The 25,996-nt window shown below is 36.2% G+C and overlaps 1 protein-coding gene across 3 annotated transcripts; it reads left to right on the forward strand.

The window, feature by feature from the left end:
- Positions 1–3,010: 3,010 nt before the first annotated feature.
- Positions 3,011–20,939, forward strand: LOC123529426 (tRNA methyltransferase 10 homolog B-like). 3 transcript variants are annotated; one of them, XM_045309752.2, is made up of 5 exons: positions 3,011–3,172; positions 8,862–8,937; positions 11,450–11,649; positions 12,230–12,888; positions 20,613–20,939. In XM_045309752.2, exons 2-5 carry the CDS (start codon positions 8,877–8,879, stop codon positions 20,839–20,841), a joined length of 1,149 nt encoding a protein of 382 aa, XP_045165687.1. In that variant the 5' UTR covers positions 3,011–3,172; positions 8,862–8,876; the 3' UTR covers positions 20,842–20,939. The 3 variants fall into 3 exon arrangements, with proteins under 3 accessions (XP_045165687.1, XP_045165686.1, XP_045165688.1); XM_045309751.2 differs by having other exon boundaries at positions 3,017–3,040; XM_045309753.2 differs by lacking the exon at positions 3,011–3,172 and adding an exon at positions 3,189–3,358.
- Positions 20,940–25,996: the final 5,057 nt, after the last annotated feature.

Below are 25,996 nucleotides of genomic sequence, written 5' to 3' on the forward strand. Positions count from 1 at the left end.
AGTTGCACTTTACTTCTGATGGAATGTAGTGGGGATATAATATCACAAAGTTTGTCCATGCAACTCCCCTAGCTGACACTACTGGATGGATTTACACCAAATTCGCAGTAATTATTGCCAAGCCTAGTTGTGCATATTGTCTGCATATTCCAGTTCAGTGATTTCTAGTGGAGTTATGGTTAATGATTTGTCAAATTGTTTGATGTTTTGGCCACGTCTCTTTAAATATTGGGCAGATTTTCACCAAACCAAGTGATCAGTGCCAAGCCTTATTATGCATATTGTTTGCATTTCAGTGGAGTTGTGGCCCTTGATTTGTCGCACTTCACCTTGTCTGAGCAACTAGTCCATCTTCACCAGGAGGATTTACACCAAACTTCATAGTTGTGCATATTGATAATGGGCATGTTCCAGATCAGTGATTTTAAGTGGAGTAATGTCCCTTGATTCATCAAATTTTATGATGTATTGACATGTGGGTCATTCTAATTTTTTTTTAGGAACTGTCCCCCAACTTTTGAAGTTTTTTTTTTTCAAATTTTGATGACAAAAATGAATATAAAGCATGTTAGTTACCTTTAGTAATACATATGTGACAGATATCAGTTGTTTATTTTAATTTTTTATTGTATTTCTAATAAAAACTTTCTTTTATCATGACCAGGGATAAGGAAAACTATGTGTACCTCAACTGGAGGTGACTTCAACAAAACAATTTAATGCATACAGGCAACAGTTATTAGCTAATTTCAATGGACTTGTTTGCTTGACACAAATTTAAGAGCTACTTGCAAGTAACATCATAAAAATAACTGGCATGAAAATTACAAAAAAATATTGACTTTCATCTGTCCCCAAATGTTCGTAACACATGTGGAATCCCTGTTATATCTGAACAGATTTAAGTATTTATTAACATTTAAAGGGGTGTAATAAAAGAATGTTGTGATGTTTTCATTTAAAGAACTTAAAATTTGTCTTTTACAAAATATAATGGAATATGTATATATTCTGATGGTCTTGAACATGTTGTATTTTTGGTGAGTTTACTTTTTGTTTGTCATTACCGTAATGCTTATTTTAGCCGAATTGCTGTATCTAGATTTAAGAGCATTAAACACCCACTTTCAGATTTTGAGTACATCGATGGTTCCACACCTTGAATATAAAATACTAATTAAAGAGAATTCCGATATTTTTTCCTTTCATAGAATTTTTTTAAATTCATATATATGATAGGTAAATGTGTGCTGAAAAAAATGGACAAATAAAAATAATAGGTCACCAGGCTTGTTTTTGTGAAAAATTGCTTTGAACACACCCACTGTTGCTGAAACTGCCAGCGATTTTTGAACATTTTCATAATTTTCTGCTTTTTTATAAATACCAACCAAAATATACATCCAGGCAGCACAATACGGTTTTTTTTTCTTATTACAAATTTTATCATATACTTACTTGATATCATAGTCATATTTGTAATACTCTATCCTTACAATGTTGGGTACAAATGAAACAAAAAATATTTACAGTTTCATATTTACTTTTGTGAAGTTTTTTCAATGAAAAATACCTATAGTGAAGAATATTTTTTTAAATTTTGAAAAAACTCTTTCATAGAATTTTTTTCTTTTTTTTCTTGTGTATAGATAATTGTAATGTGAGCATAAAAATGGCTAAAAATGTATGGGTCACCAGGCTAAATTTTATGTTAAGACCGCTAGAATACAAACACCTGTTCGGACGGAAATGGCACGAACCTGCCCAAATTGATTACATGTATGTATGCTAAAAGTTTAAAAAAAAGTTTTAAAAATTCTTAATTCTTTCTATAATTGCATACTAAATAATCTGAAAAGTGATATTGTCTTATCAGTACTAAGTCAATTATCTTACATTATATGAACAACACCGTCTTTATACTAAAATGCGATGTGAAAACACAACCACAAAAATAGCAAAATACCTGTCAGGCATGATACTTGTCAATACAACATAAACCAGTATCAACATTTGATTACTGATATAACTTATCAAAAATGTTATTTCATTCAAGATTCCTCATATCAAAGATTGTCTGTAACATGTTTCAACAAATGTTGACTTTAGTTCAGTTTTCCATAGAAAGTGTCAGCTGCGCAGAAAGATGCACATTAAAAACTATAGGAATTCCCTTTAAGAATAATTAAAGCAGTGATGTGACAAAATTTAAACAATTTGTCATTTCCGTAACTGTCATTTCCATAACATGTTCGTTACGGAAATGAAAATTTGTTATTAGAAACAGAGATCTCATTACAGAAAACAATTCTGTAATTTATGTTTTATTAATACAATTGTTAAAAAATATTCTGGAAACCTTACTTTAAAACAAAATGTTAACGTCAAACATTCTAAGCGCCTGTTAACCTTGCTACGTCATTTCCGTAACGCTAATTGTGAGCAGATCTCTCATAATTTGTGTAGAAATAATTTTCATTTTACGAAGTCTTTGATTTACCTTTGAGACACATTTGTTTCACAAAATAATGTTTCAATGATGTTGACAGATTTGAGTGTGTTCTAGTTAGAGGAAATTGTATCTGTTGTTACGGTAATGATAAACGTTTGGAAAGGGCAAACGAGAAACCTGTTCAAAATAATGTCAAAACGCTATTTTCACACTGCAGATTAGTTTTCTAACTGAGAATAACCGTCTGCATGCGGATAAACCAAAATTTTGTAAATTATAAAGCTTTGAAATTTATCATTTTTTTAGGGCTAAAAGTTCAAAAAATTATAGGATGACCCATCAACATGTAATGGGCAGAGGTAAGTATCTAACCTAGCACATATTCGAGGGCTTAGAGCGAAACTGGTCTATCTGCTTCTATTTCTATATACAGATAGACCAGTTTCGCTCTAAGCCCTCGAATTATGTGCACATGTAGCTGAATACCGTTTCTTGCAACTGAGGATGACAGTGATATTAGCATAATATATTATTCGTGTCGATTTATTTGCTGAGGACAACAACAACAACCACATGTGGAAAGTAGCCGTGAGAAGACTGATTTTCTGTTATACTTAAAGTTTAACATTCTAAATGTTAGGACGTTTTGAAGCCCTCTTAGTACAAGGAGAATTAAATCGTATCAAATATAATTCTTGATCTGGTAGTATCTATTTATAGGTAATTATGCCCTTACCAATAACACCGTGTCTAGCTAAAAAAAATTCAGATCAGATGTTTATTATTTATATACAGTAACTGTTATGAACTCTGAACTTTAATGGACGCGACCATCAGAAAATAAAAACAACGTCAGTTAAGTTGTGGTAGCCAGAACTACACCGTGTCCAACGTAGGGATGTGCAGGTACACTAAATAACATGGTTTATAATTTGTACGTTCCATTACCCGTTGATTTTGTCAACATCCTGCATGGTGAGGTAAAAAAAAAAGCACTTATTTTCATTTAAGTTCAACGTGTTTAAAAAATTGATATATTCAGTCCGAGTGACAGGTCATTCACACTTCCCATGGTAATGTGGTTTCTAGTTTCTACAAACATTCGAGTTAACTTACTGATGTGTGGTGTCCGTTTCCAATGCAGACATTCTCTTTCATGTTCATTTTCTATCCCTCAGAACCATTCTATTGACTTAGTATTCATCTGTTTAACGAGAGAATTGTATAACAATTTACTAATTAATGTAAATATATTACGGCATAATTGCTGATGTAGGGGTGCTGTATAGAATGTCCGCGTTGGAAACCGACACCACACGTCAGTTAATTCGAAGAACCTATAGAATTACCAGTTAAAATCACATTATCTTGGGAAGCGTGAATGATTTGCAGCTCATACTGAATATATCGCTTCTTAAAACACGTTGAACTAGCTCAATAAATATTGGTAGTTTTTCTTACCTTATCATGCAGGATGCTGACAAAATCAACAGGAAATGCCAGTAATGGAACGTACAATAAACTGTACATTTAGCATACGGGTCCGCCGTAAATGCGTCATATGATATAGGTTTGACACGGTGAATAAGTCCGACTTGCCAAAAGGCATTTGGCGCATTTGTTTGGTCAGTAATGGTGCTATATAGGATAAAAAACATCAATAGACAGTCCAGGACCCAAAAAATAAATCCAGCACTCATTTACTATATATACATTGATTGAAGGTGAATTAGACCAACTCGTGACATTATCACTTTCATTTCATTTCAGTCTGATATTACGTCCAACTCAACCGCATCCAAAAACTGGTGTAATCATTAGTGATTAACATCCGTTTTTGCACAGATCAGTATCTCTCCTCCACATACAACCCACTTACCATTCAAAACAATGCAGAAAGTTTTCCTTCTATGTGTATATTTGGTCACTAACTTTTGAAGCCTCTTAACCCAATTTTTCCCACTAAAAATTATATGTCTGGAAAGCTCTTTCCAAATACAATCATTATATGTCCTAACTAATGAGAAAACCTCGTTTTGTTGGCAAACAGACTCCGTGAATCTCAGTCTGTTTTCCGCATACACCGTTTAATTTCTACCTCAGTCATGTAAAGCTCTGTGTGTATCGGTCGGTTTATTAGCTCACCTGTCACAAAGTGACCAGGTGAGCTTTTGTGATGGCGCGGTGTCCGTCGTCCGTGCGTCCGTCCGTTCGTGCTTCCGTAAACTTTTGCTTGTGACCACTCTAGAGGTCACATTTTTCATGGGATCTTTATGAAAGTTGGTTAGAATGTTCACCTTGATGATATCTAGGTCAAGTTCGAAACTGGGTCACGTGCCATCAAAAACTAGGTCAGTAGGTCTTAAAATAGAAAAACCTTGTGACCTCTCTAGAGGCCATAATTTTCAATGGATCTTCATGAAAATTGGTCAGAATGTTCATCTTGATGATATCTAGGTCAAGTTTGAAACTGGGTCACGTGCGGTCAAAAACTAGGTCAGTAGGTCTAAAAATAGAAAAACCTTGTGACCTCTCTAGAGGCCATATATTTCACAAGATCTTCATGAAAGTTGGTCAGAACGTTCACCTTGATGATATCTAGGTCAGGTTTGAAACTAGGTCAGGTGCCATCAAAAACTAGGTCAGTAGGTCAAATAATAGAAAAACCTTGTGACCTCTTTAAAGGCCATATTTTTCATGGGATCTGTATGAAAGTTGGTCTGAATATTCATCTTGATGATATCTAGGTCAAGTTCGAAACTGGGTCACGTGCCATAAAAAACTAGGTCAGTAGGTCTAAAAATAGAAAAACCTTGTGACCTTTCTAGAGGCCATATATTTCACAAGATCTTCATGAAAGTTGGTCAGAATGTTCACCTTGGTGATATCTAGGTCAAGTTCGAAACTGGGTCACGTGCCTTCAAAAACTAGGTCAGTAGGTCAAATAATAGAAAAACCTTGTGACCTCTCTAAAGGCCATATTTTTCATGGGATCTGTGTGAAAGTTGGTCTGAATGTTCATCTTGATGATATCTAGGTCAAGTTCGAAACTGGGTCACGTGCGGTCAAAAACTAGGTCAGTAGGTCTAAAAATAGAAAAACCTTGTGACCTCTCTAGAGGCCATATATTTCATGAAGTCTTCATGAAAATTTGTCAGAATGTTCACCTTGATAATATCTAAGTCAAGTTCGAAAGTGGGTCACGTGCCATCAAAAACTAGGTCAGTAGGTCAAATAATAGAAAAACCTTGTGACCTAACTAGAGGCCATATTTTCCATGGGATCTGTATGAAAGTTGTTCTGAATGTTGATCTTGATGATATCTAGGTCAAGTTTGAAAGTGGGTCACGTGCCATCAAAAACTAGGTCAGTAGGTCAAGTAAAAGAAAAACCTTGTGACCTCTCTAAAGGCCATATTTTTCAATGGATCTTCATGAAAGCTTGTCTGAATGTTCATCTTGATAATATCTAGGTCAAATTTGAAACAGGGTCATGTGGGGTCAAAAACTAGGTCAGTAGGTCTTAAAATAGAAAAAACTTGTGACCTCTCTAGAGGCCATACTTGTGAATGGATCTCCATAAAAATTGATCAGAATGTTCACCTTGATGATATCTAAGTCAAGTTCGAAAGTGGGTCACGTGCCATCAAAAAGTAGGTCAGTAGGTCAAATAATAAAAAAAACCTTGTGACCTCTCTAGAGGCCATATTTTTCATGGGATCTGTATGAAAGTTGGTCTGAATGTTCATCTTGATGATATCTAGGTCAAGTTTGAAACTGGGTCAACTGCGATCAAAAACTAGGTCAATAGGTCTTGAAATAGAAAAACCTTGTGACCTCTCTAGAGGCCATACCCTTGAATGGATCTTCATGAAAATTGGTCAGAATGTTCACCTTGATGATATCTAGGTAAAGTTTGAAACTGGGTCACGTGCCTTAAAAAACTAGGTCAGTAGGTCAAATAATAGAAAAACCTTGTGACCTCTCTAGAGACCATATTTTTCATGGGATCTTCATGAAAATTGGTCAGAATTTTTATCTTGATAATATCTAGGTCAAGTTCAAAACTGGGTCACATGAGATCAAAAACTATGTCACTATGTCAAATAATAGAAAAAACGATGTCATACTCAAAATGGATCATGTGGGAAGAGGTGAGCGATTCAGGACCATCATGGTCCTCTTGTTTTTAAACCCTGTTACACGTTTCGTTCATTTTATTGGTTATACGTTTATACATTTCACATTTTGAATATGGAAGGTGTTATGGTAGTTTTAACATGCCTTTTTTTAACATTTGTTTATATTTGGCATTTTTAGCTCGACTATACGAAGTATAAGGAGAGCTATCCTACTCGCCCCGGCGTAGGCGTCTTTCCGCGTCCCCACCTTGGTTAAAGTTTTAGTGCACTTTCTCTATTTTTCAACTTATCTCTGTAATTACTTGATGGATTTGATTCAAACTTGAAATATTTATTCCTCATCATCATCCACATCATCTGACATAAGGGCCATAACTCTGGCACCAATATTTCATGAATTATCCCCCCTTTTCACTTAGATTTTCAGGTTAAAGTTTTGATGCACTTCCACTCTCTCTGTTATTACTGAATGGATTTGATTCAAACTTAAAATAGTTGTTCAACATCATCACCCACATCATATGACACAAGGTGCGTAACTCTGGCACCATTTTTTCATGAATTATTCCCCCTTTTTACTTAGAATTTCAGGTTAAAGTTTTGGTGCACTTTCACTCTACCTCTGTTATTACTGAATGGATTTGATTCAAACTTAAAATAGTTGTTCAGCATCATCACCCACATCATATGACACAAGATGCATAACTCTGGCACCATTTTTTCATGAATTATTCCCCCTTTTTACATAGAATTTCAGGTTAAAGTTTTGGTGCACTTTCACTCTACCTCTGTTATTACTGAATGGATTTGATTCAAACTTAAAATAGTTGTACAGCATCATCACCCACATCATATTACACAAGATGCATAACTCTGGCATAATTTTTCATGAATTATTCCCCTTTTTACTTAGAATTTCAGGTTAAAGTTTTGGTGCACTTTCTTTCTATCTCTGTTATTACTGAATGGATCTGATTCAAACTTAAACAATTGTTCAACATCATTACCCTTATCATATAATGCAAGGTGCATATCTCTGGCACCAGTCTTTTATTAATTATTCCCCCTTTTTACTTAGAATTTTAGGTTAAAGTTTTGATGCACTTTCACTCTGTCTTTGTTATTACTGCATGGATTTGATTCAAACTTAAAACAGTTGTTCAACATCATCCCCCACACTATATGACACAAGCTGCATAACTCTGGCACCAATATTTAATGAATTATGCCCATTTTTGCTTAGGATGTACTTATATAGTGTTTTGATACATTTTATCTTTACCTCTCTTATTACTTAAAGTTGATATTTTTGACATAGACTCAGGCTATTGTGCAATATCTTCATCCACAATTGGAGTCATTAAACACTCCAGTGATAGCTCTAGTTTCCTCAGATATGCCCAGTTTCACTATCCAGCATCGAAATAGTCGAGCACGCTGTCTCCTGTGACAGCTCTTGTTAAATCATTGGTTATGTTTTCCTAGTGAAAAATACCCACACTAGTGAAAGAGATGTTTATGTAAACTATAAATCATGAAGTTTAAATCGTGTAGATTTCTGCCAAAGTTTTGATCCTAACTACTTGAGACATAGAGGCAGACATACGGTAAATGCCAGTTTGTGAAATTGGTCTGTCTTGCAGTTGAAGTATTGAAACTACATTTTACGGTAGCCTTAGTTTCATGCTCTGTCATTTTTCAATCAGTGTATATTATATGCCCTAGCCTTACTCATTTAGCTTATCGGGAAGCCTTACCCATATCTGCATTTAACTGTTGGGAAAACGGATACATTACAAAATCTAAAAACTTCATCAAATATTGTTACTAGGCAGTGGCTAGGGGTCCGGTAACCGGACCTCCCACAAAGGCCTGTCTAGAGGTCTGGTAATCAATCATGAATAAGAATATTTACAAAGAGGAGACTATATATTAACTCCATAAAGACAGGAGATGATTTCAAAAGTTTGGTCATGTATTTTTTCTCATCGTATTAAATACATTGACAGGAAACGGAAGTTTTTAAATTGTATTTCTTTAATCCCAGGAAATTTTTCCTTGCTCATAAAAAATACATAAAACCATTGTATAGATCTAATCCTCATGCTGTTCTACTCTAATTGGTATGTTTGTAAATCACATGTACCCATTTCAATATCTGCTGACTACATAGTGTTTTTGTACAAATATTAGTATCGTAGCAGTAACGTATCGTCATCATCTATATTAAGGTCATATCTGACTAAAGTTTTTGCTTTTGTTTTACAGAAAAGAGGCTGCAGAATGTTCATGAGAAAGGTGTTACATTTTTCTCCTAGATTAGCGGAACGTTTTCTTTGGCGAGGTTTGTAGTCACAAATTATTATTTTTAAAGAGCTGTTTCTTTTAGAGTATCTCAGTGTTGTGATTCATTCTGATAAAGACATTTCCAGTATCTCCTCATTCTCACATATCAGAGGTCTACAGTGGTTTCCTTTGACACATTCAACAGACATATTTTGATATGCATGAAGTGGGCGTATTATGTTACGACACTAGTGTCCGTCCGTCGGTCTGTTAGCAATTTCGTGTCCACTCTGTAACTCTTAAATCCCTTTGTTTGTTGTACATTTTGTAATGTTGAACAGATTGGTTATGGTTCATATCCTGGTCTGGAACTTTTTTTGTAATAAAATAGGTCATTTTGATACTATATGGACAAGATCCATGTCAGCAAGCATATATGAAAAATTTATTTGGATTGTATTTGAGGTCGCTGTTACTAAACATAGAAAAATAGTTTCTGCTCAATACTTTTAGTTTGGGTACACCTAATATAAGCAAACTTGGTTTGAAGGTAGCTTTTATCAAGGGGTTGGAAATGTATGTCAAGGTCACTACTACTGCTCAGAAACATTAGTCAGGAATGAGATTAATTAATTCTGCATGTTTGGAAAATTCTTCCATGAGGCAGAGGTCTAAAGCATTGGTTGAGCAAAATCCCAGTCTGGGCCTAAATTATTTTTGATAATTGATAAAAATATGATGCCATAGAGTCTAGGTCAATGTCAAAGTTACTTAAAGAGATATTTTATTCAGTGAGATCATAAGAATGGTGGTTTCTGGTTAAAACATAAGTTAGATTCAGATTACTGTCACCAAACTTGGTTCAAAGCAAGCTGAGGACCTCTTTTACAATTGAAACTTAACAGGATGTTTCCCAGTCACCAGACCTACTGTTATAGATAAATAATCCATGATGCAGTGCTCGCACTGTGAACCGACATTATCGCCATCTGTCGATTAAAACGCAATTTTGGCGATGTTATAGAAAATGGCGATTAATTTATAAAAATACTGCAAAAAAAATATTGCAAAAAATTGTCAAACTGCTGGAACATAAGTAGTTTTATCGACAAAAACGTGCGAAGTTGGTAGCAGGAAGTGTATTTGCCCAGAGGCATAACTACATGTACCCCATCTAAACGGTGACCTTGACACTCTTAATTGATTTGTTTATCGCCAACGCGTACACGGTATACTTCACTAATTGATCCACATCATGACATGTGTGCACTATTGATCGTATAGAAGTTTAAAGCAACAATTATCATCGCCAACAATAAAACATTACATGCATTTGGCTCGAATTAAGTTGGTGGAACAAACTACGAAGTTGGAAGACAAAGTCACTAACTGTGGAAAATATATCGATAATTTCAGCACAAAAAAAAAAATCAGCAAGTAACTATATTCTGTTAGCAAATGACATTTCACATCCAGTTTAAATTAAAACATTTTTTTTCCCTATCGGTAATAAATTTGCTACTTTGGATTTTCGTTATTCCTACTTTTCAGTATTTTTTAGGGAAAAAAAACAAAAACATTCTATTTGTCTCCTATCAAGAACTGATATCTCTTGACACATTTTGATGGATAGCCTGAAATAAACACCATCACAGCTAACTTCAAAAGCAGTGTCGGCAAAAAGTTTCCTTCCTTTATTGATTTTCTTTGATGTGGGATGAAAGTTAACTGGTTGGATATTGCCAGTTGAATGACGTAATTTGACATAATTCTACTCCAAGTAAAATGTACTTTAGAATTTTTAATGTGGATTTTCGTTATGTAGCTGAACAACAGTAAGTCTGTTGATTTTAATAAAATGCTGACTGTTGCTATACGTATAATAAAACAAATTTAACAAAAAATATTTTTTTTAATTTGTTTTATTATACGTATAGCAACAGTATCTCTTTTGTTAATTTTTTTTTTCTAATCATTCTAGTGGTCCTTTTCTCTAAATTCTGTTACTTTACACATTGTTCTGAACCAGTTAGATATGATGATGATAGTAATGATTATCATGATGATGATAGTAATGATTATTATGATGATGATGATATTGAAGGTCATTGTACAAAGTAATACTACGTAGGACTCCAAGAAAATTTAAGAGGGACTCCAAAATCTGAATGTTAGGCAGTCCTGACTCCATGAAATTGACTCCTAATGGAAGCCCTAAACTGAAGATATGCATAAATGTATGATTATTCAAAGCCTGTGATATACATGAATAATGATAATTGAAAAATAAAGTGTGTTTAAGTGTTTCATAAAAAAAAAGATTTAATACATGTAGTTATAAATACCCTGTTTTATGTCTTTAATTGAAATGCGAACGCAAATAACGCGCGCCATGTTTGTCTATTAACTTTTTCCCAGAAAACAAAGTGGCTATTAATTTATAATGGCCAGGGCTAGCACTGCATGGTTGACTTTTGTTTTAAGTTCAGTTGTAACTAAGCAGAATTTAAGAAATAGCTTGTAAATGATGCTCATTGTGAGAACAGTCTTGCTTTTGTTTTTTGTTACAGTTCCGCATGCAGCTTACTGTAATAAACAGAATGATAAACAGAGTGACTGTGTAGACAAGCCCCCAGGATATGTCGCCCCACTCCATGCTCTGATGGCGAAAGAAGCAGAAGACTACTTGGCCAACCTGGATGAGGATGGATTGAACAAAATGGAAGAAATCAAAGAGTTGATGGAAAAGTTGAGACTTGAAAACAAAAGGGTACGTTATGGAGTATCACTATGAACTTCAAATTCAGTTGACACAATATCTTAGAGGTTATATGGAGCATAATCATTCTATACATTCATTGCTTAAACCTTTAGCCTGCTAAATTTCTAGAATGGACTGGCCCACCATTCATTCAGTTTGGGCAATATCATTTATTATACGGAGGGGTGCTCACCGAAAATTCAGCTGCCCTGATTTTGAAATAATTTCAAAACCATATTCTGTAGGTGACCCTCTCATAAACTTGTTAAACCCAACTGTGAAACTCTGATGAATGATCTAGGGCCATCAAGGCCCTCTTGTTTAATAATTCATTGAAATGATCTTTTGGTGGCCCTGTGCGAAGTTTTGTAAAAATATTCTGGTCTGTCAAAACATAACAACTTTGAGGTTCAACCTTCCAAATTACTTTTCTCACAAACCATTTTCAACTTAGTCTATCATTTCATTCGGGACAGTTCCATGATTCTACCCAGGCTATGATAGTACCTTGATGGGCACCTGGGAACTGACTCCACCATCCAAATCTGGAAACCTGCCATAGCTATAAAAATGTTGTTTCTTTCAATAGGTACCAGATGAAATTCCCCCGAAAGCATGGAAACAGCTGATAACTGAACATCAAACTTATTCTTCTAGAGTTAGACTGTTAAACAAACTATTTTTAGACGAGGTTAGGCAAAGAAAAGATGCGATGAAGAAGCGGGAAAAAGCTAAAATAAGACAAGAACTGAATGAAAGAAAAACAGAACATCCAAGTTTCAGTATTAATGTTCCAAGAAGAATAAAGGAAGCTAGAGGATGGAAGGGAATCCAGACAATGAAGTCGGATATTAAAGTTGTGATTGATTTAGATATTGAGCAAAATATGAGGGAAGAAGTTGCTGTTTTTGATCAGATTCAGATGCTTTGGTCAGATAATTTAAAACATTTGCAACCTTTAAATATTCATTTAACAAGCATAAACAAAAACAATCGACTCAGGCAAATATTCCAGGCAGAGAAGTCAGTGTTTGTGAACACACATGAGAAGGATTTTAAGGAAGTATTTCCTGATGAAGATTTAGTTTATTTATCTCCAGATGGACCTGCTCTGAAACAGTTTGACCCAAACTGCACTTATATTATTGGAGGTCTTGCTGATCTTTCACCAAAAAACAGGGTAACGTTTGGTAAAGCGAGGAAACTTGGCATCAGATGTGCTTCATTTCCAATAAGAAAATACTGCGAGTAAGGACAAGTTACATTTACAAGGTTTCTCATCTGAACCAAAGGTTCAGGATGAGCTATTTATATAGATGGACGGTCTGTCTAGGAAAAACCAACCTGTGACTTTTTATAGGTCACCTGAAGCCAAGGAAGGTTCAGGGTGAGCTATTAGTATAGGTGGATGTTCAAGCATCCACATATAGTTTGTTCAAATGGGGGTAAATGTATTAATTATAATCAGGTTAGTTTTAAGTGTTTGTTTTGTTTGTTATTTAGTCTATGTTCCAATTTAAATGTTAGCGAGTTTGCACTTTAATTCCAAATAATTAGTCTAAAATGGCATGCAAACGGGAAAGCTGTTTTCCAATACAGCAATTAATTTGGATGAAATTTAACGGGCAAATTTACGTTTTATATTATTTCTTTCCCCTTACAAACCCTCTTTAAGAAGCATGGGATGTAATGACAATATATACGTCCTACACAGATACAAAATGTAGTCCTACATAGACGATATCATTACGTTGAACTTCGGATACGTCGATGCAATTTTTGCAGTCCCATGAATATCGAGGTAACGGTATTTGACTGTACCTTTAAACGACTTATTCTAATGTACCAATGGAAGGATCTTCTTCAAAGGTGGTATGTAGCATCATCATTAGGTTCTGTCCTAAATTTATTTATATGGGGGCACTTGGCCCCTTTTAGGGGCCATTAGAACTAAAAACAGAAATGCCTTTAAAAGACATATTCATGAACCACATCATGGATCTTAATCAAATTTGATCTATACATGTAGCATCATTATAAGGTCCTCATCCAAATTTGTTCAAATGAAGGCATTTGGCCCCTTTAAGGTGCCGCTTGAGCTAAAATTAAAAGTACCATTATTATATAAAACTTCTTCACATGAACTGGTGGAAGGATCTTCTTCAGAGTTGGTTTATGGCATTATTATAAGGTCCCCTCCCAGTTTTGTTCAAATGGGGTCACTTGGCCATAGAAATGCCTTTAAATGACTTTTTCTCATGAACCTTCATCAAACTTAGTCTGTAGGATCATTCATTATAAGGTCCTCTCTTAAATTTGTACATATTGGGACAGTTGGTCCTTTTTAGGGGCTGCTAGAACTAAAATAAGAAATGCCTTCATCAGACTTCTTTTCATGAACTGCTTCATGGATCTTCATCAAACTTTATTTATAGCTTTATTATTAGGCCCTTTATCAATCATTTTCAACTGGAGACACTTTGCCCCTTTTTGCTGCTAGAGCTAAAACTAGAAATACCTTTTAAACAACTTCTTCTAATGAATAGCTAGATCGATTTTCATTAGACTTGGTATGTAGGATCATTATAAGGTCCTCTCTCAGTTGTTCAAATGGGGGCTGTTGGCCTCTTTTAGGGGTTGCAAGGGCTAAAAGTAAAAATACCTTTAATGACTTCTTTCCACAAATCACTCAACAGATCTTGATCAAACCTGGTCTGTGGCATTAATATAAGGTTGTCTCATAAATTTGTCCAGTTTGGGGTGTTTGGCCCCTTGAAGGGTCAGATGGTTAAGTACTCTTCAGGTGAGCGAATTAGGCCCATTTGTGCCTTTTTAGATCACCTGTCACATAGTGACAAGGTGAGCTTTTGTGATCACGCAGCGTCCGTCGTCTGTGCGTAAACTTTTCCTTGTGACATCTCTAGAGGTCACATTTTTTGTGGGATCTTTATGAAAGTTGGTCAGAATGTTCATCTTGATGATATCTAGGTCAAGTTCGAAACTGGGTCAGGTGCCATCAAAAACTAGGTCAGTAGGTCTAAAAATAGAAAAACTTTGTGACCTCTCTAGAGGCCATATATTTCACAAGATCTTCATGAAAGTTGGTCAGAACGTTCACCTTGATGATATCTAGGTCAAGTTCGAAACTGGGTCACGTGCCATCAAAAACTAGGTCAGTAGGTCAAATAATAGAAAAACCTTGTGACCTCCCTAAAGGCCATATTTTTCATGGGATCTGTATGAAAGTTGGTCTGAATGTTCATCATGATGATATCTAGGTCAAGTTCGAAACTGGGTCACGTGCCATCAAAAACTAGGTCAGTAGGTCTAAAAATAGAAAACCCTTGTGACCTCTCTAGAGGCCATATATTTCATGAGATCTTCATGAAAATTGGTCAGAACGTTCACCTTGATGATATCTAGGTCAAGTTCGAAAGTGGGTCACGTGCCTTCAAAAACTAGGTAAGTAGGTCAAATAATAGAAAAACCTTGGGACCTCTCTAGAGGCTATATTTTTCATGCGACTTGTATGAAAGTTGGTCTGAATGTTCATCTTGATGATATCTAGGTCAAGTTTGAAAGTGGGTCACGTGCCATCAAAAACAGGTCAGTAGGTCAAATAATAGAAAAACCTTGTGACCTCTCTAAAGGCCATATTTTTTATGGGATCTGTATGAAAGTTGGTCTGAATGTTCATCTTGATGATATCTAGGTCAAGTTCGAAACAGGGTCATGTGCGGTCAAAAACTATGTCAGTAGGTCTAAAAATAGAAAAACCTTGTGACATCTCTAGAGGCCATATTTGTGAATGGATCTTCATGAAAATTGGTCAGATGTTCATCTTGATGATATCTAGGTCAAGTTCGAAAGTGGGTCACTTGCCTTTAAAAAGTAGGTCAGTAGGTCAAATAATGAAAAAACATTGTGACCTCTCTAGAGGCCATATTTTTCATGGGATCTGTATGAAAGTTGGTCTGAATGTTTATCAACTGGGTCATGTGGGAAGAGGTGAGCGATTCAGGACCATCATGGTCCTCTTGTTTAGTAACATCACTATCTGAACCTTCCCAAAACTTCATTACTAGGATAATGCTCACACTGGTTAATATCTTTTATCATTTTGTAAGTTACACATTTCAAAACACAGATTAACATTTTATAGAATTGAATGACAGAAAGTTCTTACAGCTAAATCAATGTCAGGAATTTTCATACCTGACTTTTTAATTATAAGTATTGATTTAGTGCTTTTTCTATGGTTTTTGGGGAAAAGGCCCCTGGTCAAATTGGGAAATTTTAACTTGCCGATAGTATATTGCAAAAGTAAAATACAGCAACTCTCCATTAATGTCATGTTTAAACTGTTTTCACCACAATTATAACTGAATTTTCTAAAAAGTAGAGTGGCAAAGTGTGTGTATGTTTGAGTGAAAAAACTGGGTGGCGAAAATATGTGACAGTTGACTTTAATGGTGTAAGAACTACCTGTCAACATGTTATGGGTACTTGAATCAATAAATATTGATGTACTTACGCATTTTGAGAGGTTTTGGCATACAAATCATACATTTTTTAGCAAAATCTTGTATTTGATTTTTGCCGATGTTGCAGACGGTCATGTTACTAAAAATAAAAACGAGTTGGCTTTTCCAAAATTTTGTTCGATTTCCTTGGCAAACAAAACTTGATATGCAAGAATTATATTTGAATAGCAAAAAATGACTGATTTCAGTTAGGAATTTTTCCTTTGGATTGGGAATTTTTTGTGCCAGATTGGGAAAAATGGAGCATATTTAGCATTGGGAATGGGGCCGAATTTTGGCCCCGTAAGACAGGTGGAAAAAGCCCTGCTGATTGATGGACCTGCATCCATTGTCAAGGCTCATAATCCATTGTCAAGTATTGACATAAAAATCTTCTTTTCTTAAACAACTGGTCATAATTGCACCAACACTTGTCTGTAGCATCCTGACATCCTGGCAAGGTCATCTTTCAAATTTCTACAAATAAGGGCACATTAGAGCTAAAAATAGAATCATCTTTAAACAACTTCTCATGAACCTCCTAAATGGATCTCCATCAAACTTGGTTTGTTGCATTATTATATTGTCCTAAACTTATTCAAATGAGGACACTTGGCCCCATTTAGAGGCCACTAGAGCTAGAAATAGAAAAACAACTAATGATTTCTTCTCATGAACCACTTTGTAGATCTTCATCAAACTTGGTCTGTAGCACCATTATAAGATGTTCTTGCATTTCTTCTCAAAGGGAGGCACTTTGCCCCTTTGTTGGGGCCACTATATCAAGCTAGAAATATATCTTTTTCAAACTTGATCTTAACTTCATTATAAGTTAAGTATTAAAACAAAAATGCATGTCACACTAAAATGGCCATTTTTTTGGCTAATTTCTGAACTTGTTGTGGCCATAACTTTTGAACGGATTACCCTTTCAAGCTGAAATTTGGAACAGATTTAAAGTAATACCCTTTGAACATAAAGAACATGTTAATTTGTATTTATCTATTTAGGTTTGTCATTTTGAAATACATGTGAGAGTGGTGGCTTCCGAAAAAGTAACCACTTTTTATATGCCTGTCTCTGAAAGAGGGGGGCGTATTATGTGAACACACGTGGGGGGTGGGCGGTCGGCGTCCAAAAGCATGTCCGCAATCTAAGTCAAACAGTTTTCATTCGGTCTTCACCAAACTTGGTGACATTGTTTGTAGGCATAATATCTCGGCCAAGCTCAATAACCAGCAAAATCGCCTCAGGCACTCCATGATTATGCACATTTGAATTATGGCCCTTGAATTACTCGAAATCTCCAAATTTAGCCTTGTTCGCCCTCTAAGTTGAACAGTTTTCATCCGATCTTCACCAAACTTGCTGATAATGTTTGTAGGCATAATATCTCGGCCAAGTTCGATAACAAGCCAAATCACCCCAGGCACTCTTCTCCTCTGAAACTACGGGTCAGAATAACACTATATTTGGTCTGTAGCATTCTGGTGAGAGCATGTTTTGCATTGGTCGCTTCTGGTCAAGGTCACACTTAGGGGTCAAAGGTCATACGTTTGGGCGTATATTGCTCTGCATTGTAGTGCTGCTCTTGTTTCCAAATTTTGACAATTTATGGCATTAAAAAAAAAATAGAAGAAAAAAAAGCTAGAAGAAGCCCTTCCATCGACCATGATTTAAGTATCAAACTACTACTCAGATTTGCACCTACTGGTCTGGAGCATCCTAGCAAGATCCTCCCTTAAGTTTGTTCAAATGGACTGTGGTTCTGCTTTACCCATTTTAGGGCTCTTCATCTTGTATATGGAAGCATTTAAGCTGAAAATAGAAGTACATTGTTACAACTTTTTCTCTTGAACCTCTTGGTTGATCTTCATTTAATGTGGTCTATTGTAAGGTTCTATCTCAATTTTTAGCACCTGAGCACAAAGTACTTGGATTGAGCTATAATGATTGCTCACTGTCCAGCGTCTGTTCCACCATCTGTCATTCAGCGTCCATCTATCCACACGTTACTTTAAACAACATCTCATCTGAAACCATTTGGTAGAAGTTGATGAAACTTGGCCTGGATTTCCTTTTAATGGTCGTCTTCCAAAATTGTTCAAATGGTTTCGCTTCGTTGCACGTAATAGCAGTTAGTGCTAAAAATAGAAAAATCTTCAAACAATATCTCCTAAATTGCTGGTTCAGTTTTGAAATAATTTCACACAAATGGTTCTTATGTAACCCTCTACCAAGGTAATAAATTATTCTGATCCATCAAAAAACATGGCTCACCAGGCTGCCAGACGGTATAGTCTCTTGTCCATATATGAATTATAAAGTGGAAACTTCAAAAATTTTGTTGTATTACACTGCTGGTCTAATTTTAAAATAATTTACACAAATAGTCCTTGTATGACCCTATACCAAGATTGTTAAAGTTATCCGATTTGTCAAAAAGATGGCCAATAGAGAACACAGTTCCCTATATGTGTATTGTGGAAACTAAAAATCTTGTCAGAAACAGCAGGACCAATTTTAAAATAATTTTTCACACAATGTTTCTTGGGTACCCTTTTGTACAAATTATTCTGTTTCATCAAAAAACATGGTTGTTAGGGGGTTGTGGTCACTTTTCCCTTTGATATTGTCATTTCCTCTTACCTCCCACACACTTTTCCACCAGTATTCATTTAGTGCAGACTTTTAAACTCTTCTTATCAGAAACACGGGCACTGTTTCCTAGAGTTACAATCTACCAAAACTGTTCTAGCAAGCTGTGAACTCTGGCGAGCATGTAGGGCCATGGAAGATGAAGGTCAAAGTTAGTTACTAAATTATGCCATATGAAATAGTTATTGTTTGAAAACCTGTTGTTTTTATGTAGGAGACATTGTTTTTGCCCCGTCTGTCTGTCCGTCCGTCACACTTCATTTCCGATCAATAACTGGAGAACCATTTGACCAAGAACCTTCAAACTTCATAGGGTGGCAACTGGCAGGGCTTATAGAGTAGATGACCCTTATTCTTTTTGGGGGTCACTCTGTCAAAGGTCAAGGTCACAGGGGCCTGAACATGGAAAACCATTTCCTATCAATAACTTAAGAACCTGACTTGACCCAGAATATTGAAACTTCATAGGATGATTGGACATTCAGAGTAGATGACCCCTATCGATTTTGGGGTCACTCTAAAGGTCAAGGTCACAGGGGCATGAACATGGAAAACCATTTCTGATCAGTAAGTTGAGAACCACTTGACCCAGAATGTTGAAACTTCATGGGGTGATTGTACATGCAGAGTAGATGACCCCTATTAATTTTGCGGTCACTGTTAAAGGTCAAGGTGACAGGGGCCAGAACATGGAAAACTATTTCCGGTCAGTAACTTGAGAACCACTTGACCCAGAATGTTGAAACTTCATGGGATGATTGGACATGCAGAGTACATGACACCTATTGATTTTGGGGTCACTCTATTAAAGGTCAAGGTCACAAGGGGCATGAACATGGAAAACCATTTCCGATTAGTAACTTGAGAACCAGTTCACCCAGAATGTTGAAACTTCATAGGGTGATTGTACATGCAGAGTAGCTGACCTCTGTTGATTTTGGGATCACTATTAAAGGTCAAGGTTGCAGTGAACAGAACATGGAAATCCATTTCCAGTCAGTAACTTGAGAACCACTTGACCCAGAATGTTGAAACTTTATGGGGTGATAGGACTTAGAGTAGATGACCCCTATTTTTTTTTGGTCTCTATTAAAGGTCAAGATCGCAGCGAACAGACATGGAATGCATTTCCAGTCAATAACTTGAGAACCGACCTAGAACCTTCAAATTTCATAGGGTGATAGGACTTACAGAGTAGATGACCCCTATTGTTTTTGGGGTCACTCCATCAAAGGTCAAGGTCATAGGGGCCAGAACATAGAAAACTCTTTTCAATCAATAACTTGAGAACAGCTTGACCTGGGATGATTGGACATGCAGAGTAGATGACTCCTACTGATTTTGGGTTCACTCAATCAAAGGTCAAGGTCACAGGGGCCTGAATATCGAAAACCATTTCAAATCATAACTTGAGAACCACTAGGCCCAGAATGTTGAAATATAGTGGGAGGATTGGACATGCCAAGTAGATGATCTCTATTGCAGCCAACCATCATTGTCTTTTTGACTTTTGCTCCTGTCCCCTATTGACTTCTTGCCTATACGGCTATGAATTGGGGGAGACATGCACTTTTCTACAAAAGCATCTTCAATTATTTTTTTTTTTCGATTTTCTAAGTTTCCTTATATGGCAGAGGAAAATGGTAAACTTTGCCAAAATTGTCGCCTGTTTTAAGCTGTGCAACACTTGAATGATCTAACACCATCATGGACCTCTTGTTTCATCTTCATTTTAAATAGATTTCAAACTCATATTGAATGTATCTGTAGTGTCAGCATTTTGTTTTTCAGTTTAAGCATTAGAAGTCCATGTACAGTGTTGACATTGAACTGTGTTTATGGTATTCTTCAAGACATGTACCTGCATCACTCATGGACAACTGCTTTTCGCAACAATCTTAGGTCCAGTTTTTTTCTATATGAAGACACATTAGCCCAACAAAAGAGTGAAGTGCTCGAGAAAGAATGGTCAAGAACATTTGAGAGAAATTGGAAAAGTTTGAGAAGTACCAAATATTAGAAAGATACTTTTCAAGATAAATACATACAGAATGTTTTTTATTATGTATTTTGTGTTGACTTTCTAGAAATGGAGATGAATAAATTGATTATTTTAAATCATTGATCCCTGAAATTCCAGGAAGACATACAGTAGCCACTTCATCTGTGTGATTTTTCAGCCTTTTTAGCTCATGGTGAGCTATTGTAATCGCACTGTGTCTGTCTTGTGTACGTCAAGTCAATTCCGTCATCAACAATTGCATTTACCACTGAATGGATTTTGATGAAACTTGGTCATAATGTTTCTTCGGTAGTCCTCTACCAGAGTTGTTCAAACGGTTACTCTTGGTTGCACATAGGGGCTGCCAAAGCTAAAAATAGAAGAAACTTTAAATGACATCTTTGTGACCTACTGACCTATTTTCTTTATATTTTAGCATCAGTCAGGGTCATCATGACCATCTATTTAAATAGTATCTAAGTAACTACTTGTGGGAATGGATTAAAACTTCACACACTCATTTTTATACGCCCGTTTGAAAAACGGGACGTATTATGGGAATGCCCCTGGCGGGCGGGCGGGTGGCATCCACAGACTTTGTCCGGAGCATATCTTCTACATGCATGAAGGGATTTTGATGAAACTTGGCACAGTTGTTCACCATCATGAGAGGGAGTGTCATGCGCAAAAACCAGGTCCCTAGGTCTAAGGTCAAGGTCACACTTAAAGGTCAAAGGTCAAATTCAAGAATGACTGTCCGGAGCATATCTTCTTCATGCATGGAGGGATTTTGATGAAAGTTGGCACAATTGTTCATCATCATGAGACGGAGTGTCATGCGCAAGAACCAGGTCCCTAGGTCTAAGGTCAAGGTCACACTTAGAGGTCAAAGGATACAAGAAAGAAAACTTTGTCCGGAGCATATCTTCTTCATGCATGGAGGGATTTTGATATAACTTGGCACAAATGTTCACCACCACGAGGCGGAGTGTCATGCGCAAGAACCAGGTCCCTAGGTCTAAGGTCAAGGTCACAGAGGTCAAAGGATACAAGAATGAAAACCTTGTCCGGAGCATTTCTTCTTCATGCATAGAGGATTTTGATATAACTTTGCACAAATGTTCACAACCACAAGGCGGAGTGTCATGCGCAAGAACCAGGTCCCTAGATCAAAGGTCAAGGTCTCACTTAGAGGCCAAAGGTCAGATACAAAAATGACTGTCGGAAGCATTTCTTCTTCATGCATAAAGGGATTTTGATGTAACTTGGCACAATTATACACCATCATGAGACGAAGTGTCATGCGCAGTTCCCTTCTTTAGAATTACTTCCCTTTGTTGTTACTATAAATAGCTTATATTGTAACTTTTTCATTACTAGTCGTAGGGAAAAATCGAGACCACTTTTCTGTCGTACAACATGCATGCTACATTCAATTATGAGGTGTATTTTGACCAATCTCTACCTGGTAAAGATTTTTGTGTGGACTTACAATTTTTTTTTGGATTTTTTTTTTTTTTTTTAAGATTATCTTCCCTTAGTTGTTACTATAAATAACTTATATTGTAACTTTTTTATAATTGACCATAGGGAAAAAACAAGACCACTTTTTTGTGGTACAACATAGATTTTACTTTCGAATTTTAGGTGTATTAAGGTATCTCTACCTGGTAAGGAGTTTTTTCGTGGACTTAGAAAAACAAATGACTTACAATGATTACTAAACAACCACAAAATTAAAATTCCATTTGCAAATACAGGTGCTAGAGTAAAGAAATTTGCTGTGACGGGCTTATATTGTGACATTCTGGCACTCTTGTCTGTAATAAACTGACATTCATTGCACAGGTTTCATATCTCTTGTTTCACTATTTTACTAAATTATGCCCCTTTTTCAACTGTGGAATTTTTGGTTAAGTTCATGTATGCAAGCTTGTAGCTCAGTACCCACTTACTGGAATTAATTGAAACTAGCTGACGTGCATTCTACAGGTGACCTAACTCTGTATTGCATTTTACAAAACTGTGTCCCTTTTTGAACCTTATTAATTGACACGGCTGTTGAAAGCAAAGTGTTGCTGTCCATGACAGTTCGTTTTACAAACATGGGTCTTTCTGGCACATCAGCTTGTTATATTGCATGTTCACACTTGAGTTATTTCAATATCCATGCATGCCTGAAAAAGGTTTCAGACTTGATAATAAAAATGACCTAAAATCTTTTGACAGCCATGTGTATTACTGTAACTTTCATCTAGAGGTTTGGGTTTATCACAAGACACATCATCTGTCATTATAGGAGCATATGTATAAAGTTATTTTTAAATCCCTTGATAGATGGAAGAGCTGTGTATAGGACACAAACAAGCTTGACCTATAACCTTTAACTTTAAAGTTAGTGTGGGTGTTGCACATGACATACCAATACTTTGTGAAATATTAAATTTTGTATCAAACAAGTTCCTTGATGGATGACAAAGAGTTATTGAGCCAACAAAAAACAGACCCTGTTCACATTTGTACTCCAAAGATAACCTTGACCTTTGATTAAGAGTTTGGTGGCAAGAAATAGTAATTTTTTACGTTAAGGACAGTAGTTACATGTTTTAGCACTACTAAGTGAACTTCAGTCAGTTAATTATTCAAAGTTTAAATGACAGGAAGAAAGCTGTTATGAAACATCATAATTATGATGTGGAATGTTATTATGCCCCCCTTCGAAGAAGGAGGGGTATATTGTTTTGCAGATGGCAGTCTGTCTGTATGTAAACCAATCCGTTTTCGACGATAACTCAAGAACGCTTGGGCCTAGGATCATGAAAGTTGATAGGAAGTTTGGTCATCACCTGCAGATGACCCCTATTGATTTTGAGATCTGTATGTCAAAGGTCAAGGTCACATTAACCCCGAACAGTTAAAATGGTTTCCGGTTGGTAACTCAAGAACGCTTGGGCCTAGGATCATGGAAGTTGATAGGGAGGTTGGTCATGACCAGCAGATGACCCCTATTGATTTTGAGGTCAGTATGTCAAAGTTCAAGGTCACAGTGACCAGGAACAATAAAATGGTTTCTGGGTGATAACTCAAGAATGCTTGGGCCTAGGATCAGGAAAATTGATTGGGAGATTGATCATGACCAGCAGATGACCCATATTGATTTTTAGGTCATTTGGTCAAAGTTCAGATTGACCAGGAACAGTTAAAAGGTTTCTGGACAATAACTTGAGAACGCTTGGGCCAAAGGTCATGAAAGATAATAGAGAGGTTCATAATGACCAGCAGATAACCCCTATTGGTTTTTAAAGTCAGTAGGTCAAAGGTCAAGGTTACAGTGACCTGGAACATTTAAACCTTTTCCAGACAATAACTTGAGAACGCTTGGGCCTAGGATCATGAAACTTGATAGGGATAGATGACCCCTATAGATTTTGAGGTCTGTAGGCTAAAGGTCAAGGTCACATTGAATTACTGAATGCATCAAGGGGGGCATTTCGTGTTCGACGAGCTCTTGTTATCCCCTGACGAGTCTGAGGGATATAGTTTTGGCGTTGTCCGTCCGGAGCCTGATCTAGGAAATGGTTGGGAATATTGAAATAAAACTTCATATACATGTTCATCACTACGAGTTTTTGTGGCCCGCCAAGTTTCAGTCAGATTACCCTAGTAACACCAGAGTTATGGCCCTTAGAATTTTCTAGTGTTAACTATATAGGGTACTATAAATTTGGCAATTTCTGCGTCATAACTTTTGATATATTTGACCTAGAACTATGAAACTTAAACAGACTTTAGATCACCATAATGTGGTTGTGTACACACAATGTCGTTTGGATTTATTTTGTAAATTAAGAGTTATTACCCTTTAATTGTATAAAAATCCACATATTTGTACATAACAAACTTACTATTTGGCAGAATTTCTTTCATTCTTTTCCCTGAACATTTATTATTAACATGTGAAGTTGTTCACCCACACCTGGTCACCCATTTGCCTTGGTCACACCCCTTCCCAATCCGCACCCCCCTCCAAAAAAAAATATAAAAAAAAATCATGCCTTATTTTAGATTTTTTTCAAACCTTCAGTCAATATTTATCAACATGCAAGTTGTACCATTCCCCGACCTAGTCATGCCCCCCGCACCCACCCACTTCAGAATGTTCACCTTGATGATATCTAGGCCAAGTTCAAAACTCGGTCATGTGCCATCAAAAACTAGGTCAGTAGGTCAAATAATAGAAGAACCTTGTGACCTCTCTAAAGGCCATATTTTTCATGGGATCTGTATGAAAGTTGGTCTGAATGTTCATCTTGATGATATCTAGGTCAAGTTCGAAACCGGGTCACGTGCTGTCAAAAACTAGGTCAGTAGGTCTAAAAATAGAAAAACCTTGTGACCTCTCTAGAGGCCATATATTTCATGACATCTTCATGAAAATTGGTCAGAACGTTCACCTTGATGATATCTAGGTCAAGTTCGAAAGTGGGTCACGTGCCATCAAAAACTAGGTCAGTAGGTCAAATAATAGAAAAACCATGTGACCACTCTAGAGGCCATATTTTTCATGGGATCTGTATGAAAGTTAATCTGAATGTTCATCTTGATGATATCTAGATCAAGTTCGAAAGTGGGTCACGTGTCGTCAAAAACTAGGTCAGTAGGTCAGATAATAGAAAAACCTTGTGACCTCTCTAAAGGCCATATTTTTCATTGGATCTGTATGAAAATTGGTCTGAATGTTCATCTTGATAATATCTAAGTCAAGTTCGAAACAGGGTCATGTGCGGCCAAAAACTAGGTCAGTAGGTCTAAAAATAGAAAAACCTTGTGACCTCTCTAGAGGCCATACTTATGAATGGATCTCCATAAAAATTGGTCAGAATGTTCACCTTGATGTTATCTAGTTCAAGTTTGAAACTGGGTCACATGCCATAAAAAACTAGGTCAGTAGGTCAAATAATAATAAAACATTGTGACCTCTCTAGAGGCCATACTTTTCATGGGATCTGTATGAAAGTTGGTCTGAATGTTCATCTTGATGATATCTAGCAAGTCAAGTTTGAAACTGAATCAACTGCGGTCAAAAACTAGGTCAGTAGGTCTAAAATTATTAAAATCTTTTGACCTCTCTAGAGGCCATATTTTTCAATGGATCATCATGAAAATTGATCTG

The sequence above is a fragment of the Mercenaria mercenaria genome, chromosome 13, assembly GCF_021730395.1.
Source record: "Mercenaria mercenaria strain notata chromosome 13, MADL_Memer_1, whole genome shotgun sequence".
NCBI lineage: Eukaryota > Metazoa > Mollusca > Bivalvia > Venerida > Veneridae > Mercenaria > Mercenaria mercenaria.

Coding starts and splice junctions, on each gene's coding strand:
- LOC123529426 (XM_045309751.2), top strand. Junction 11,650..12,229: donor TGAGACTTGAAAACAAAAGG/GTACGTTATGGA, acceptor TTCTTTCAATAG/GTACCAGATGAAATTCCCCC. Junction 12,889..20,612: donor CCAATAAGAAAATACTGCGA/GTAAGGACAAGT, acceptor TTTGTTTTTCAG/TTTAAGCATTAGAAGTCCAT.